Genomic DNA, 16,416 nt, shown 5'->3' with positions numbered 1-16,416 from the left:
ATTAAAACCACTGTGTGTAGGATTATACATTTTTACTTTGGCACCATCTGGTGGTAGCAACAAGAATGACACATTTTTTGGTTCTTTCACAGTTTTTGATGCAATGCGCATGTCAATAAGACTTTCTGGTGTGCAAGAACTTCGTAGTAATTTTTCTACAAATAAAAACTTATATCACAAATCATTAAAAAAAAAGACAGATTGAACACTTTAAATGCTGTAAGACAAACATATAACTGCATACTCTGATGGCAGTGTGTTCCAGTGTAACCAGCCTCACAGTTGCACTGGCCCGTCACAGCGTCACAGCTGCCGTCTCCGTTTCTACAGTCGCATATTTCTGCACAGTCTGCCCCCCAGTGCCCTGCATCACACGCTGCAACAGGAACATCACATTTGAGACATAAAAAGGGACATCTTTTGCTGCATATATAAGATCAGTGTTGTTACATAATTCTCTTCAGCGTTAGTAGCTGATGTTAGGTTAGGTCTGCAGTGATAACGAATGTTTTCCAGCACTGTTACCTTTCCTGCAGTTGTTTCCAGTCCAGCCTGGAGCGCAGGTACACCGCCCACTCACCGGGTCACAGCGAGCATTATTCTCGCACACACACTTCATTTGACATTCTTGACCAAAACGTCCACTCGGGCATGCTGCACAAGGAAAACAATCTCTTAAACAGCAAGACTAATCTACCATAACCAACTCCACTAGATTGCATGAAAGCACAGTGACTTCCCACAACAGTTTTGATTCTATGATTCAGCCATCAAGTGAGGCTTTAAGAGCCATTGGTTTTTTGAAATGGAATTATATTTGTTCTTCCCGGTGAAAATATGTCTGAAGTAGTTTTCAGGCAGCCGAAGGACTTTAGCTAATGACCTCAGAGAAAAACTACTCCTCCGTCTTCTAACATGTTCCTTTATTTCTTGTCCAAACTGCACCACTGCGTGATTTCAATACTCCACAGTGCTGCCGTCCTCCTCAGCTGGTTGACTGTTTAATGCACGTTGCTATGGAAACCAAAAATGCACACTGCTGATACTTACAGTTCTGGCAGAATCTGCCCATGAACCCTGGAGCACAGTTACATGACCCGTTGTGTTTATCACACACGCCTCCGTTCTCACAAACTGGGCAGGTTTCTGTGCAGCCTGGACCCCAGAAACCTTCCAGACACACTGTGAAAAAGATTGATATTCACATTTTTATCATTATGTCAAATTTGTGTGGTTATTTTAGCACTCAGCCATTAAAAAAACCCTGACTGCACTCACAGTTCTCACAGTGTTTTCCTGTCGTTCCCGCTGGACACTTGCATTGTCCCGTCACTTTGTCACATGTAGCGCCGCTGCAGTTACAAGGATGTACGCAGCCTGTTCCAAACCTTCCCTCTGGACAGTCTGACACAGGACACAGGAGAGATTTGTCTCAACAAGGGAGGACAAAAACTGAAGACAAATGAAACTTTATTGCATTAAGGAAAGCGTGTCCTCTCTGTACGGCCACTTACCTTGATCACAATTCTCTCCATGACGACCGGGAGGGCATTTTCGTTGGCACTCTCCAGTCACATGATCACATGACACTCCTGGTGGACAGGCGCACTTCTTCTCACAGCCGGCTCCGTAAGTACCTGGGATGCATTCTAGAGACAGAACAGGACAGAGTACTTACTCATCATGTTAAAACAACTGTAATGTGAGAGAATGGAAATCACCGTACCCTCCTTTTAATAAGTGGCTCAATGATTTTCTCAGTGTTTGTCTGTCTTTAGACAAATTTGGAACTTCTCCACTGACTGAGTCCCTTTTCTGATTATATCAGAAAGCAAATTAACTTGGCTGAAACTCAAACGGACTTACGATGTGGATGTATGTGCCCCTCTAGAGCGTGGCTACAGTATATGTACAGATTATTTGAACTGCTTACGTTACCTTTTCTAAGTCATACACAGACACATTATGGAGATGTCAATTGAGCAAGGACAATTGTAGCCTGTATGGACATTTCCATTACGGTGGCTATGGATGCATGACATTTTTTTGCTGCTCTGGCAACTTTTATTTTTACTTCTTTTTTCTGTGTATGACAGTATTGTCTGCAGGTTTAAGGGGGTTGTTGTTTCCTTGTTGTGTTTTGATTTGTACTTGACCAAAAAGTTCAAATAAAATCCGTCATCTGTAATTTTTCTGAACTCAACCTACAGTAAATGTAATCTTGATCTGTGATCTTTTGATGAGCAGAGCATTGTGACAGTGTGCTCACCTTCCTTGCAGGTGTTGCCCTGGTAACCAGATTTACAGACACAGGTGCCATGGCGACGGTGACACTCCAGAGTGTTCTGCTGGACACACTGACACTCCTCAGAGCAGCCTGGGCCAAAGGTCCACTTAGGACAAGCTGAAGGAGAAAAAAACGAGGAGGAGAAGAGAGACAGAAGATTGAGGATGGATGATTTCACACCAGGATGGCCCACAAAAAGAAATATGACGAGCTTGTTTTATTGCATATGGATACTTACAATGCTAGTAAAATTTACAGTGAGGCTTTCATTCAAATCTTTTGTAATCTGGGGTTCCTGACATGAGAGTTCAAGGGTGAGAGTCTGGTAATGTTAGGACAGTGGGACTTACGGAGGTGGCAGAAGCGTCCGTAGAGTCCAGGATCACACAGACAGGCTCCGTAGGTCCGGTGGCAGCGCCCGTTATTGGCACAATTACACTTCTTATTGCACTGCTTCCCATAGAAGCCCTTTGGACAGCCTGCCAACAAGAAACAACTCAACAACTCCAGATACTGAAAACATGTCGTGGTGGGAAAGAAATGTTTTCACTGAAAATTGGAGAACAAATACTTTTGTCTGGGACAAAGGGAGACAACTCACCATCCTGGCACAAGTCTCCACTGACTCCAGGTGGACAGCGGCAGCTCCCAGTGACGGGATCACAGCTGGCACCATTTTTACACTTACAAGGGAACGAGCAGTTTTTACCAAAATCTCCCTCAGGGCATGCTGTGAGATTGAAAAATAAAAGGGTTTAAACACTGCTAAACTGTCAAAACTTGATACAGTAGTGATGGTATACACATGTGTATGTATTTGTGTGTCAGGAGTGTCTGTATGTGTTGAGCCAATCCTCACTCTGGTTGCAGACGATGCCAATCCACCCGTCGGGGCAGTCGCAGCCATTTTTCCACGGATTACATTTTCCTCCATTAGTACAGTCGTCACACGTCAAACTGCAGTCATTGCCAAAAGTGTCATCCAAGCACACTGGAAACAACAGGGTATGAATGAGACTCAAGCTCACACTGCTCTTTAGTACCTACATCCAGCTCGCAGTCATGACAGTTTGTAGCGACGGATTGATTGATTTTTTTTGTCCTATCTAAACTCTAATGAAGACATTTGACATTTAGTAACTGCTGGGGAAGTTGGGAGGAGCGCTGCAATGTAGGCGCAAGGGTATTGGAAATCAACATTGATGAAAAAAGTAACGCCTGCACATTGACTTCCAATCCACAAATTTATTTGAATGGACACCATTTCGATTCCAGTCGCTGTATTTGTCAGCTCAAAAAATGTCAAAATTACTTTTGCAGGCGTTACTCTTGTCAACTTTCAGTGAAGTAACATTAAATGTTCCACTTCTGCTGTTGTCAAAAGAGTCCATCAAGTTTGGCGACACAAAACAGAGCCTGTAACTTTCTGTTACGGGCTTACGTTTAGCTGCCAGGACATATAAGCCTCAGCATTCCTGCCAGAGTAGCTGTGGTGTTACAGTATGTACCAACAGTCTGGGAGCATGAAACACAGTAATTAACCCCCACCGTGTGGTCTGTTCCTGCCTGCAGTAAATGAGTCTATCAGACAGTTTCACCTCCCGGGAGTCACACTCAGGTAATCAAATACAGGTTCCTGTTAATGATAATGAGCCGTTAATGGTTTGGGGAGGGAAACTCACCAAATTTTTCTGCCAGGTTACTCTCGGCCCTCAGCTCCCCCTCGTCGTCTTCATAGTCGTCATAGCGCTCCAAGGGTTGGCTGTAGTCCTGCATCAAGGTGAGCTGGGGGCGAATGAGAGGCAACTCAATGGCACCTCCGCTGGACAGGGCCTCAATTGCATCTTCTAGTGCTGCAGGGAGATGGACAGTAAGAAAGTAAATTACACACACTACAAAAAATATACATTGTATGTCATTTAGTTTTGTGTCTTAAATTCAAATCACTTCTTCAAAAAAGATGAAAACTTGTTTTTAGAATTTTCTTGCTACAAGTGTGATATTACTTTAAGTAAGTATGAAATAAAGTTAAAAATAAGGGGAAATTACGAAATTTCTAAGCTTGACCTGACTTAGGTTGACTAATATCAGCATAATGCTACTTTAATTCAAGAAAATCTGGTTTTAAAGTGGTAACAACTGAAACTATCGCACACTGTTGGTAGGTTTTTTGTCAGATGTCAATTAAGAAAAGACCAATTTAAAGAGGGCACATTTCCTTATTTTTATGACAAATTCTGTATGTCTATGAAGCACATTGGAGACATTGTCTTGACTTTATTTTCCGGTGCTCCATACCTAGCTCTAATGATATGGGCTGTTAGTGGTATAGTTGTTTTTCACTGAAGACATTTTGACATGTCACTGTAAGAAAAGCACAAGTGTTAATAATAAAATAAATGATTGCTGAATTCCATTTAACTGCTTCAGTTTCAGGGTCCTTCAGGGCCCACTGTCACACTGTCATGGCTTACTAGGACACTTGAATAGAGCAGAGCCATTCTTTAATATTTAATTTTAGTAGTAACACCTGTGCTTTTCCTACTATGCCAAGCCAAAAATGGCTGCTGTCAAAAAGGCCTATTATTTAAAAAGTGCTACCGTGATTGGTTGGCAATATTACTATACCTGCAAATATACAATTTATTACATAAAAAAGAGTCAAAGCTTCATGTTTTAACACTTAGACAACATCTCAAACTATCTAAAAAAATATCCCTTTTCCATAAAACCTGCTCTTTAACACTCACAATCTACACACAGGATTTCTTTTTTGCAGTGTGACAACAACAGTTTGCCAGATTTTCTGCTGGCATGTTTCTGGTGTGATTCTCACTCGCCCACTCTCTTTAACGTGATTGCCGATACTCACGGGTGCAGGCTTGCCGGTCCTCTTCCAGACGGAAGCCCCGGTGGCAGAAACACTGGAAGGAACCTGCACTGTTCTGGCATGTGTGATCACAACCGCCATTAGCAGCCAGACACTCATCTACATCTAAACAACACAGACACAACATAGACTCAAACATCTTTGCTACATCAAGAGGAGAAGTTGAGAAAAGCCAAAGCAATGTAACCGAACAGCTCTCACTTAACATGCATATTTGTGTTGACATCAAACTGGAACTCTCTTAAATTAAACAGAAATAAAAATTAATTCTCATAAAAGTGTGAGTAACATCCACATTCTGACTGAGGGTTAAACATACCGTCACAGCTACATCCGTCTGAGTTGAGTCTGTATCCTGCTGAGCAGTAGCATTCATACCCTCCGGGGTAATTGGTGCAGTCCTGCTCACAGCAGGAGCTCTGCTCTCCACACTCATCGACGTCTGCCAAACACAACAAGCAGGAAGACAAAAATTATGGAGAGACTGTAGAGATATGCTTCCCTGCCCAGACACAAACTTTTTATGAGATAATGTAAATTGTATTAGGTATAACAGCCAATTAAGGTCAAAGTTACAATTAAAGGAGAATAGCACTGAACTTTTTTTCCCCCCTTTACAAACTTTGGCTTGTATCAGTAAACATTCACTCCTGCATTCTAACGCCATAAACTCCAGATCAGTACCTTCCACCTCCTGACCAAAACAGCATTCTGGCGATATAGATTAGAGTCCTACAGTTATTCTTTTGTTTTCTAGTGTACTGGGTGATCATCTGATTGAGCTGTTCTCTGCAGTAATAACAGCATCATAAGAATGGATGTTTGGCAATAATTTCTATTCACAGGGAGTACAGCACAATATTATCAATGTGACAACATCTCATAGGTACGATTGTGCTACAAAAGAAAATATTTTATCGAATATTAATCCAGCATCAAATTTGTTCACTGAATCCAAATTCCTTTGAATCCCTCATAAGTTATACACTCAGTTGCCAGTTTATTAGGTACAGCTAGCTAAAAATAATGCAGCCAAATACAATAGTCCTGCAATAAATCCTACCTTCATGAAGGTTATGATGTTCAGTTTTTGTTGAAACTGTTTTAGAGAGGTGGTGCAGTTGAACTGTATTGCATTATACAGAGAGGTGTTTCTAACATTTAACCTACCTTCACTGATATAAATAAGTTGGATATAATATTAACACCTCTCAGTATGCAGCAGCATAATTTAACAGAGTAAAAAAGATTTGTTAGACTCTGAGCATCCCACAAATCTGGTTATTTTACCAACTTAGAACTAGATCCAAAATGGAAGTCAACCCTAATCAGAACTAGTCATAAACACCAATTTACTAATCCACTAATACATAAAACACTAATAATTCAATAAGAGGTTTCTGGAAAGTTACTGTAAATGAGTGCTGATGTAATGCATGAGTATGCCTTATAATTTGTTAGAAGCATGTTTTTAAGTCAATGCAAGTGCATTACAGTCTCTTACCGACACAGGTTTTAAAGTCGTCGTCTAGTCTGTAACCATGGTTACAGGAGCAAACAGGCCCACTGGTTGAATGTTGGCAGTGGTGCGAACAGCCACCGTTGTTGTTCTCGCAGCTGTTCACGATCTCCATCTCAATTCCTTTTACAAGTTCACAGAGAGATAATGTGTCTTATTATCTTGTACCAATAAATATAAGGTTTCTATGCATGTAATAATAATAAGAGGGTTTTAAACTGACTGTAACACTGTTTTCCATCAGATCCCAGCTCATAGGCAGCGTTACACACACAGGCGTAAGAGCCCAGTGTGTTGTGGCAGCCATGAGCACAGTTGGCCTTTTCTGTCTCACACTCATCGATATCTGTGACAAAAATATGTTTTAAAAAAACCACTGAATAAAATGGACGTCTGGTTCATTTACATCCATATGCGCTTCTCTCAAATCAAATCCATTTCTGCACTTGAAAACCGTCTTTCACACACTTTTAACTCAGTGTTGGTAAATACTGACAATGGAAACATTGGCTTCCAAATTCTGCATTTTTTTAAACTCCTCGATTTACACTTCTTAAAAGCTATACTTCTTTTAATCAGGACAGGGACCATTTAGTAGCTGTTCTGGAGCGTTCAAATTGTTCCCAGTTGACATTGAAATGTAGATGTTCAAATTTCCATTTATCTGCTGTTTCCAATCTTCAAACTTGAATTTGAGCCGACATGGACGAGAAATCTGCTCAAAACATTTTTAACATGACAACTGAGCAAACTTCATCTGCTGAGGAAGATAAGTGTGTGATACGATCAAACGCTCCAGGTCAAATGTGGTCAAATTGTTTTCTATATGTATCGCCTTATATTTTTTTCCCCACTCAACACTTAAGTAACTCTGAGCTACAGGAATAATCATTGTAATGTCACTATTACCGTTACTGGTGAATTTACCTTCACAGGTTTTTCCGTCTTCAGCCAGGATGTAACCAACTTTACAGTCGCAGTGAGCTTTGCCACCATCAACACGACACTTGTGCATACAGCCTCCATTCTGATCTGCACAGGGATTCTGCACTGCAGCACAAAAAGCACACACATAATAAACATAAACATAAATCTACTGGTGTCAGTCAAGTAAACACTTCTGGCGCAGGAGTGGAGAAAACTGTAAAAAGTGACATCTTAATGCAGAGCATGTGGAGAGCCTTAAATCCACACTGCCACCCTGCACCTCATCTCTTTATTGCTCTCTCTGCATAGCTGTGTGTGTGTGTTTGACTTGTGTAAGCCTGTCCGGCATCTGGGATGAGAGTCTTCAGCTCTGCAAAAATTAGAGGAAGCTAACAGCCAACAATTATAAAGTAAATGCATTTGAAAGACAGTAATTTAAAATTACATATATGTATAATTTCCAACCCCCAGAGAACCGTACTCAACTGTACAGCCTCAGAGATCAGAGATTAAAAGAAGCAAGGACATCAAAATACTAATTTGAGAAAAAACAATAAAGGAGACTGCTGTGATTCACTCCAATTGAATATCTCATCCCGTGGATGACAGTTAATGCTGCTCCAGCACAGACATCCTGTCAGATAATTACGACTGGCAGCGAATGCAGGCAATGTGTTTTTAATGTCATGATCAAATCTCCAGAATCACACCTTCATAATCTTCCAAAGTACTCAGTTTTATTGGCACGCTTTCCTTAGTCACCCATTTATTATTCCTCCTTTCTGCCTTGTGCCGTGTGTTCATGTGTATTTAGTGTTGCCTTACACCAGAGTTTGGCCACTCACGTTTACAATGCTTGCCATCCTCTGCCAGCACGTAATTTGGCCTGCAGCGACAGCGGAAATGATTGGCAGACTGCTGCACACAGTAGTGTTCACATCCTCCGTTGCTGATGGCACATGAATGGACAGCTAAAAAGGTAAGAAAAATGAAAAAGTTTGTGACATGACAAAAGGCCAGAGAAACTTAAATGAAGAGACAGAAAGAGAGGCAGTCACAGGGAATGAGAAAGTCAGGCATCTTTGCCCAAAAAAATTTAATGTCCATAAATCCAAACTGCAGTTTCATGTTAGTCTTTCTGACTTTTGATTTGACTGCAGTGTCACATCTACAGGATTATTTCTCAGAGAGGTCATGACCACTGTACTGACATTCCTACAAGACACTCAGAGCATACCCAGAGAATTGTTTTGCTCTGAGCCACAAGAGATCCATCACCACAAAAGGGCCAAAAATCACAGATTTGAATGGCAGGACCTCTGTGGTAGACAACGCTCGTCCGCTGATGAGATTGAGGGCAGAGCCAGCTAAATCATCTTCCCCGTCTGTGTTTCTCTTCTTCGTAGCAGATGAAACCCCCAGCAGACGGCCTGGACTCGATCCCTTCAGAGAAAACAACAGGTAGAGGCCGAACAACCTGGTGTTCTCAAACATTGTGTTTTTCATACTCGAAGGCTGGAGTCAAGATTCATCCATCACAAGTACATGTCAAACCACAGAGTGCTTTCCAGCTCAAATATTATTCAGCCACACACTAAGTGTGTGGGATACATCCGACCTCTGCTGGCAGATCAAGAGCTGGATAAGACCAGCAGAGCTGAGATTGAATTGATTTGAGGACATCTGCTCTTCTTTTTCTCCCTATGACTCTGAGCTGATCGGAATGTGTTGTCTTTTATCCAGTATGTATGTCATCATGCTGTGTATAGTGCAAAAATTAAAAACTTTTATTCACTTGTTGTATTGAAAGCAAGAGTTGATTTCAATACGACGAGAGAGTTGATTTCAATACTTGATCTATTTGTGAACATGGACACATTTTGCACCTTGCAGCACTGTAATATTACAGCACACACGACTGTCAGCAGACAGATATGCAGCCTCACAGATAAGCTTCACCTGGGAGTCAGTCCAGATGTGCACTATGATTATGAGTGCAATCAGTCATTTCTTCATGCAACAGCTGTCACACAAGGGCTCTCAGGGACAGTTGAGTCCCAGCGATGAAGCCAAGAAACACATGATGATTTCCACTCTAAATGTCAAGATACTGTATACATTCTTAACTGCAGAAACTGGTGCCAGGTTTACACTCTTTTCTCTATCAGCTATTTCTGAAAACCCCCAAATCTAATGTATCTGGTGTGACAGAAACAACATACAGGTACTGCGTAAACACTGCAGAGGTCAAGAGTGACAGGATACCATTTAAGGAATTAAGCTTATGTGAGCGTACAATTAACACACAAGCAGAATCTAATGGAGGGAAAGGCTAGAAACAACTAAACTAGGGGAATGGAGACCAATCTAAGGTCAAAGTTAGAGCTAAACTGATAAATCAACCCACAGTTTTCTACATTCTCTCATAATAATTGTGTCACTGTGTTTAATTGTAAGTATTAATACAATCTGTAGATGGTGAATCTCTGATTATGCATTATTTATCTTTATCTTTGTCATAGTTGCAACAATCTCATGAAATCTCAGAGCTAACACTTCATTGTGAGCTACAACTCAATCAAAAGTATGTTTCTTGGATTGAGATTCAAAATTCATTCTAGGTCTAGACAACCACAAGGTCCATTTAGTAGCTGTTCTGGAGCTTTCAATCGAATCACACAATCTTCCTCTTCAGCAGATGGAGTTTGCCCAGTTGTCATGGAAATGTAGATGTTCAAATTTCCATTTTTCTGAGCACTATGTAACTTTTGCTGAACAGAAGCCACTTTGACCACAAGTGGCAATTACAGGATAATGCTAAATACTAAAACACAGCGTAACAGTAGCACAAGTAGAGTCATAAAGTCAACAGTCTGACTCAGTAATATCTGTTACATAGCAAAATCTTAAGTTGCTAACATTAGCTACCAGAAACTACTGCTTATACCAGACCAAGTGAGGCTTTAGCTGGGATTTTAACAAAATCCCAGAGCATACTGAATTGAGCAAGTGTGTGTTTTGTTGCTTATGAATTCAACTTTTCATTTGTAAGAGAGAGACTGTGTTATTTCTTTTCCCAAAAAGGTACATAGTCTCACTTTAAGGACTTCTCATCCATGTTGGCTTAAAAACTGAGATTGAAAGTTTATTCTCGATGGCCATTTTTCATAATTTTCTGACATTCTATAGGCCAACCAATAATCAAAGTAATCGGCAGATTAATGGATAATTTAAATAGTAGTTAGTTGCAGCCTTAGTACAAATGTTCTCCAGGACATGTCATGTTGGGGTTGATTCACTCACAGAAAACTGCTTCAAAAACATTTTTCTACAAGATATCCACTGAAGGGAATTAAAAATGCACAAACTGTCCTCAGTGTGGCTTTACCAGCAAATGTTATTTGAATCATTTCACAATAGGGCTTTTTGTCATCTACTGCAACATCATGAATGTGGTTTACATGATTAAGTGCCCATGTCAAAAAGCATATGTGGCTAAACTTCAATGAAATAATTACCAAAAAAATAATACTCACAGTAAAGAACCTTCCAGCAGACTAGTTCTTCCAAAACAGTGTTTCATTGTTAGTGAGATTTGTACAAGTGGGGTTACATTACAAAGAGGAAACTTTGGAGGTCTTCATCCTCTGTTTCTAATCGGATTACAGGAAGGATGAGACCTCAAATCATGTTGTAGCCGATTTTGTTACTTGATATTATGCATTTAAACTTTTATGTTTTTAATAAGCAGTACATGTAATTATTCACAGCTTTTTTATATAAATGCAGCACACCTGACAAACATCAGGGTGCTGTGATTGTAATATTAGCCACAGTATGCTAACGAAGACCTAACAGGGCAAAATTCCCTGTCAGCAGTATTATTTCAGTGTGCGGACTTATGACTGTTTTTCCAGCTTGTTCAATGTAAGCACTGCCATAAAGCTGTAATGTTCCTTACCGAGGCAGGTGCGGCCGTCCACATGCAAGCGAGAGCCCGGGTGGCATTCACAGTAGTAGGAGCCCCTGGTGTTAACACATCTGTGCTGGCAGCCTCCATTATGGACCTGGCACTCATCAATATCTGTAGGGAAGGAGGGAGAAAAGAGACAGACAGAAGCAGGCAGACGGAGGGAGACGGAGAGAAATGAGTGCAATTTGACTAAATCCTCTCATTATAAGAAAAGATTGGTCACAAGAATAAAGCCCAGATGAGCTTTCAAGCTGAGAGAGGTATTTAATGCCGTATTTAGGATAAAGATGTACTTCAAGAAGAAACAAGATGATGGATGAGAAGGGAAAGTATTCTACAAGTGCACTGCAGCTCAAGCAAACAAATCCCCCATGTGGTAACAACTACTGAACATTTAAAGCCAGATTTAAATTCCTTTGCTTCTTGTCGACGTCCCTTGGGTGCAGCAAACATATGGAAACTTAAAATCGGAGGATACAAAACATACACATTCCTCTCAGCCAAGCGGTGAGATTATAAACAAATAAGAGAAGTGGGTTCTTCATCTGAAAAAGTGGTGGTGAGCAAAACAGCCTCGCTGTGTGACCAGATTTCAAATGAGCCGTGTTCCTAAACATTTCTTATTTTAGGGGTCAATGACTAATAAATTGTTTTTTGAGTTCCTCAGCAGACCTCCTGTGAGATCTGAGCTGATTTATGAAGCCCTGCTCTGTTTGGACTTCTGCTAACAGCCCGTCTGCCGCCATCATCATCAGGAAAATGAAGACATAAAGTGAGTGCTTCAACATTACTAAAATTAGCACAGTGGAGTTACTGGAAATCTTGCTGACTGAAAGAAGTGACGTGACACATTAGAAAGGTGAGTGTGAATGTCTTTTGGCTGCATAAGGTCTGTAAAAACAGCTAACACATCATAAAAGACTATTAGACAGTGCCAAGTTAAATGTCTGGTTGAAAAATGTGTTGTTCAGTACAGTCCTGACTCCAGGCAGCTACTTTCAGCAAGAAACTATTTTAAGAATTCATAGGAATTCCTGTGAAAAGGAGCTGGTTTTATAAACTAGGTGATTTACTAAAAGGAGAATTACTTAATTGTCTTAATTTATTTTCTTTTAGTGTTGTTTAGTACAAACTCTTGAAACTTTGACTCTCCCACCACAGACCACACATATTGTCTTCAAGCACTGTGTTGTAAAGAATGCATTAAACAGTTCAGTATAAATAAACCCCATAAATAATTTCTCAACATTCATCACACTGCAAATCCCCTCCTTCCAAAAAATAAATAGAGTCATGTACCCTTAGTGGGAAGAATAATCTGCACATAAATCGCCTTTATATCTCACCTCTCAGTGCAGTTTCCTCCCACAGTCCAAAGACATGCTGCTTAGTGAAAATTGTTTAACTCATAAGTGTGAATATAAGTGTGATATGTTGTATGTCTAAATCTGTCAGCGCTGTGACAGACTGCCGACCTGCAGGGTGAACCCTGCCTCTCACCCAATGTGAGTTGGGACAGCAACCCTGCAAAGAATAATCGGGTATACATAATGGATGGATAGATATATGTATAGTATATATGTTGCTACTGTAAATCTCCTTTTAAACTGCAAAACTGAAGAACAAAAACTGTGCCAAACTGTGTCAAGATATTCTTTATACTTGCAACGTTACTTTTAGTTATTGCTGTTTTGGAACCTTTTTGATTGTTTTGTTTTTGTTGTCATTTATTTTGACAATTTTGTTGTAATTGTAAGTTTCTAAGCTTTCTATTATATTGCTTGTCATATGTAGAGTTATTTCACTTCTTTTCTGATCTTTATATTAGTTTAAACTTTAAACTTGTTAGTCGTGTGATTTTAAATTACTGTTTGTTTTTATTGTTGTTTTTGTGTAGAACCCAGGAAGACTACCGAGCAAATGTGGATCCAAATAAATCATAAATCATCACCATATTATTTTATTGGCATTTCCATTTTGTATTCCATTTTGGATACAGACCCGGCCGGGAATTGAAGCATGAATTTTGCGATTATGTTGTATTCGCCTTAACCATTAGGCTACCGGTGCACACAACATCACCTTTTTATTTAATATGGCGAACAAAAGCAGTTGCTAATTTACACATTCAGCAGACACAGAGCAACATTAGCACATATTTGGCAGTGTTTCCAGCCATCTCTCGAATGTAAGTCCAGTATTCACTCTCCTTTTAGGTCTGTTTTTGGTCTCCACCAACTCATAAGGGAAATATCTGGCTCTTTTGCTGCTAAATGCTCCATTACGTTCACCAGTCTGTTCATTAGTCGCTAACTGTGTTGGTCTGCCCTTTGGTGCTGAGCAGGTAGCATACGGTGAGTTCATCAGAGCTTTTTGTGCTGAAAAGAGCAGCCTGCTGCTGCTGGAAACAACATTGATAAAAGCAATGAAAGTGAACCAAGACAGTAAAGTTGAGGGCCAGAAAACCGAAACACTGAAAGATGCTGAAATACTTGAAAACTCATAGAGGTGAGGTGAACTGCAGAGTTGAGCACTAATTCTCTGTGGGTTCATCACTACAAGCGACCCCTTTCACATCACACATACTCATTTGATCCATTGTTAATATAAAAATATTGGTTACAGTAGCTTTAAGGTAGTATTTGTTGTGGCCAGTGGTGAGACAAATATGAATCTTAGAGTCTCTGTAACACAGGGAGAGAATTTGGCCTCCATAGTGCTCATGTCTGCTGAGTGGGAGTTGGACAATCTGAGCCTCATCGTGCACATTACACACAACCACATCACTATCTTCATGTCCCCGCAGTACACACAAGTAGTGTATGACCTGTGATTTACTCATAAATCAGGTCTTTACATGACAAAACACGTCATCCTGATATTTAAAACACATGATGGAGGAAGCAAAGTGTCATAAATTATGAAACCTTAATTTGATATATGAAACACTGATTCTACTCTTCATAATAGAAACTAGGATAGGATTAGAATAAGAACAAAAATGCAGTGTACGAGCATAAAGGGACTAAAATTTACTTTCTTAATGGTTCCAGTAAACCTGGCCAAGACAGCTAAATTATAGAAATATCCTTCGGCTGAACCCATCTACTCCCAATAATATCCCACAACATCTTCAAATATAGTGTTTGGGACAGAAATGAGCTTCTAAACTTTCCTCTTCTTTGTCTCTCTGCTGCCAAACTTCAGCTCCACTTCGTCCAGGAAAGCTGGCAGGAGCCGTCCTTTCATTTTTCCATCCATGCTGCATGCCGTCCTTTGGTTTGGTTTTTCATGAAATGGGTCCAGCGCTGTGGAGCTGCTGTTCCTCGTCGACTGCAGCGAACAGTCAGTGAATCCTCTCCAGCCTGGTCTCCACTTCCAGAACATGATCCCCTCCCCGAGCTCGGAGCCAAAGCCTCCGCAGCCGTTGGCTTTTACAGAAGGCACATTAATTCTCTGCTCGCAGCCACCTACAGCACGGTGTCGTCTTGGAAAACTATTTTGGTCCGTTTCCGAAAGGTGATTTGTTTATTGTGCGATAAATTATTAACAGTCTTGGTTTGACATCTAAGTAACACAGCAGATCAGAGTGATTATCAGCATTATGGTAATAATAAATGTAAAACATGTTTCATCTTGTGCATTTATCCCCGAGCGCTGCAGTCCTACCCAAGATGAAAAGAAATATTAACTCATAACAATATTGACATAACCTGTCGGGAGTGTATCTGGTTTCTAGCAGTGTTTGTGTTAGCATTACAAAGCCTCTGTCATGATTCATAGTTCATGTGCTCTAATCTGTGTTGATAAAAAGCGATCCTCCCATACTCTGATCAGAGACAAAGTTATCTGGACAATGCCAGACAGAGCATACAGCAGACACATTATCAGTCGGACTGATTAGCCAGTCTAGCTGTGGAAAGGCAGAAATACGCTGACTACTGTAAATAACTCCCTACTTATCCACTCCTGTATATGAAGATATGTGCGACCAAAAATCTATTTGTAATCCTTTGTGAAATTAACGTATGTTCTGAAAAGAAACATTTTGTAGTTTATATGGTAGCATTTTCTACTTTTTTGAAAAGAGTAAAATTTATTTATTGTGAAATAAAATGACAGCGTTCCTCATTTTAATGTTTAACAGTTGAATAAGTACATTTTAAAAATTATTCCTTGAGGATAGACCAAAAGTGGAAGCATTAAATTGCTGCTACCACAGCTGCATCTGCATTTTAGCTGTGAAAAGGTTACTTACCTGCCGCCAGGTAGTCAGGGTTGTAGCCATGGTATCCATGGTAACAGTGTGGCCTATAGCAAATCCTCCTATAGTAACTGTGTGGATAGTTTGCAGCAGATGTCAGACATGCCATCGCTTCAATTAACGCCAAAAAGAAAATCCACCATCCTGATGAGAAAGCCATGGCCAAAAGTGAAAAAGTAATGCCTCACAGAGAACGTAACCAAAAAAATGTTCAAAAATTTACTGTAAAAAATTAAACAATCTAAACAAAATTTGTGCTAAGGACATTTAAATTAATAAGCAGTTCTCCAGGTGCTGAATCCTGGTCTGTAACATGGTAACTACTTCTTATTCACTCTGCCTCCTGATTTTTCTCTCCATCTCCCTCTCTCTTTCACCCTCCCATCTCCTAAATGTCCATCACATTAAAGATCCTCCTCTCTCTCTCCTCTTTCTCTTTACCCCCCTTTTCACCACACTTCCCTCTCACCCCCAGCCTAAACTCTTTCTTACACTAAAGGTTCATCCAGCACTGCATGAACTACAAATACATAATCCTGCATTTTACCAGCCAACA

At 40.3% G+C, this 16,416-nt stretch overlaps 1 protein-coding gene across 4 annotated transcripts in view; it reads right to left on the bottom strand.

Moving 5' to 3' along the window:
- Window positions 1-16,416, bottom strand: part of megf6b (multiple EGF-like-domains 6b) — a 62,595-nt gene that overhangs the window by 8,199 nt on the left and 37,980 nt on the right. For 3 of the 4 annotated variants that reach the window (XM_044176058.1, XM_044176047.1, XM_044176064.1), the window contains exons 6-22: window positions 11,585-11,707; window positions 8,469-8,594; window positions 7,624-7,746; window positions 6,920-7,042; window positions 6,682-6,819; window positions 5,497-5,619; window positions 5,160-5,282; window positions 3,970-4,140; window positions 3,147-3,278; window positions 2,889-3,017; window positions 2,638-2,766; window positions 2,270-2,404; window positions 1,515-1,649; window positions 1,279-1,404; window positions 1,051-1,182; window positions 526-654; window positions 245-376 (exon numbers count right to left, since the gene is read on the bottom strand). In XM_044176058.1, the coding sequence (XP_044031993.1) occupies window positions 245-376; window positions 526-654; window positions 1,051-1,182; window positions 1,279-1,404; window positions 1,515-1,649; window positions 2,270-2,404; window positions 2,638-2,766; window positions 2,889-3,017; window positions 3,147-3,278; window positions 3,970-4,140; window positions 5,160-5,282; window positions 5,497-5,619; window positions 6,682-6,819; window positions 6,920-7,042; window positions 7,624-7,746; window positions 8,469-8,594; window positions 11,585-11,707 (2,229 nt within the window). Of the gene's footprint in view, window positions 1-244; window positions 377-525; window positions 655-1,050; window positions 1,183-1,278; window positions 1,405-1,514; window positions 1,650-2,269; window positions 2,405-2,637; window positions 2,767-2,888; window positions 3,018-3,146; window positions 3,279-3,969; window positions 4,141-5,159; window positions 5,283-5,496; window positions 5,620-6,681; window positions 6,820-6,919; window positions 7,043-7,623; window positions 7,747-8,468; window positions 8,595-11,584; window positions 11,708-15,854; window positions 16,175-16,416 lie in introns of those variants that run through there. The other variant, XM_044176075.1, reaches the window with a different exon arrangement.

This window comes from Siniperca chuatsi, linkage group LG2, assembly GCF_020085105.1.
Source record: "Siniperca chuatsi isolate FFG_IHB_CAS linkage group LG2, ASM2008510v1, whole genome shotgun sequence".
NCBI lineage: Eukaryota > Metazoa > Chordata > Actinopteri > Centrarchiformes > Sinipercidae > Siniperca > Siniperca chuatsi.
The sequence above is the reverse complement of the archived record's forward strand: the minus strand, read 5'-3'. Positions and strand labels throughout refer to the sequence as shown.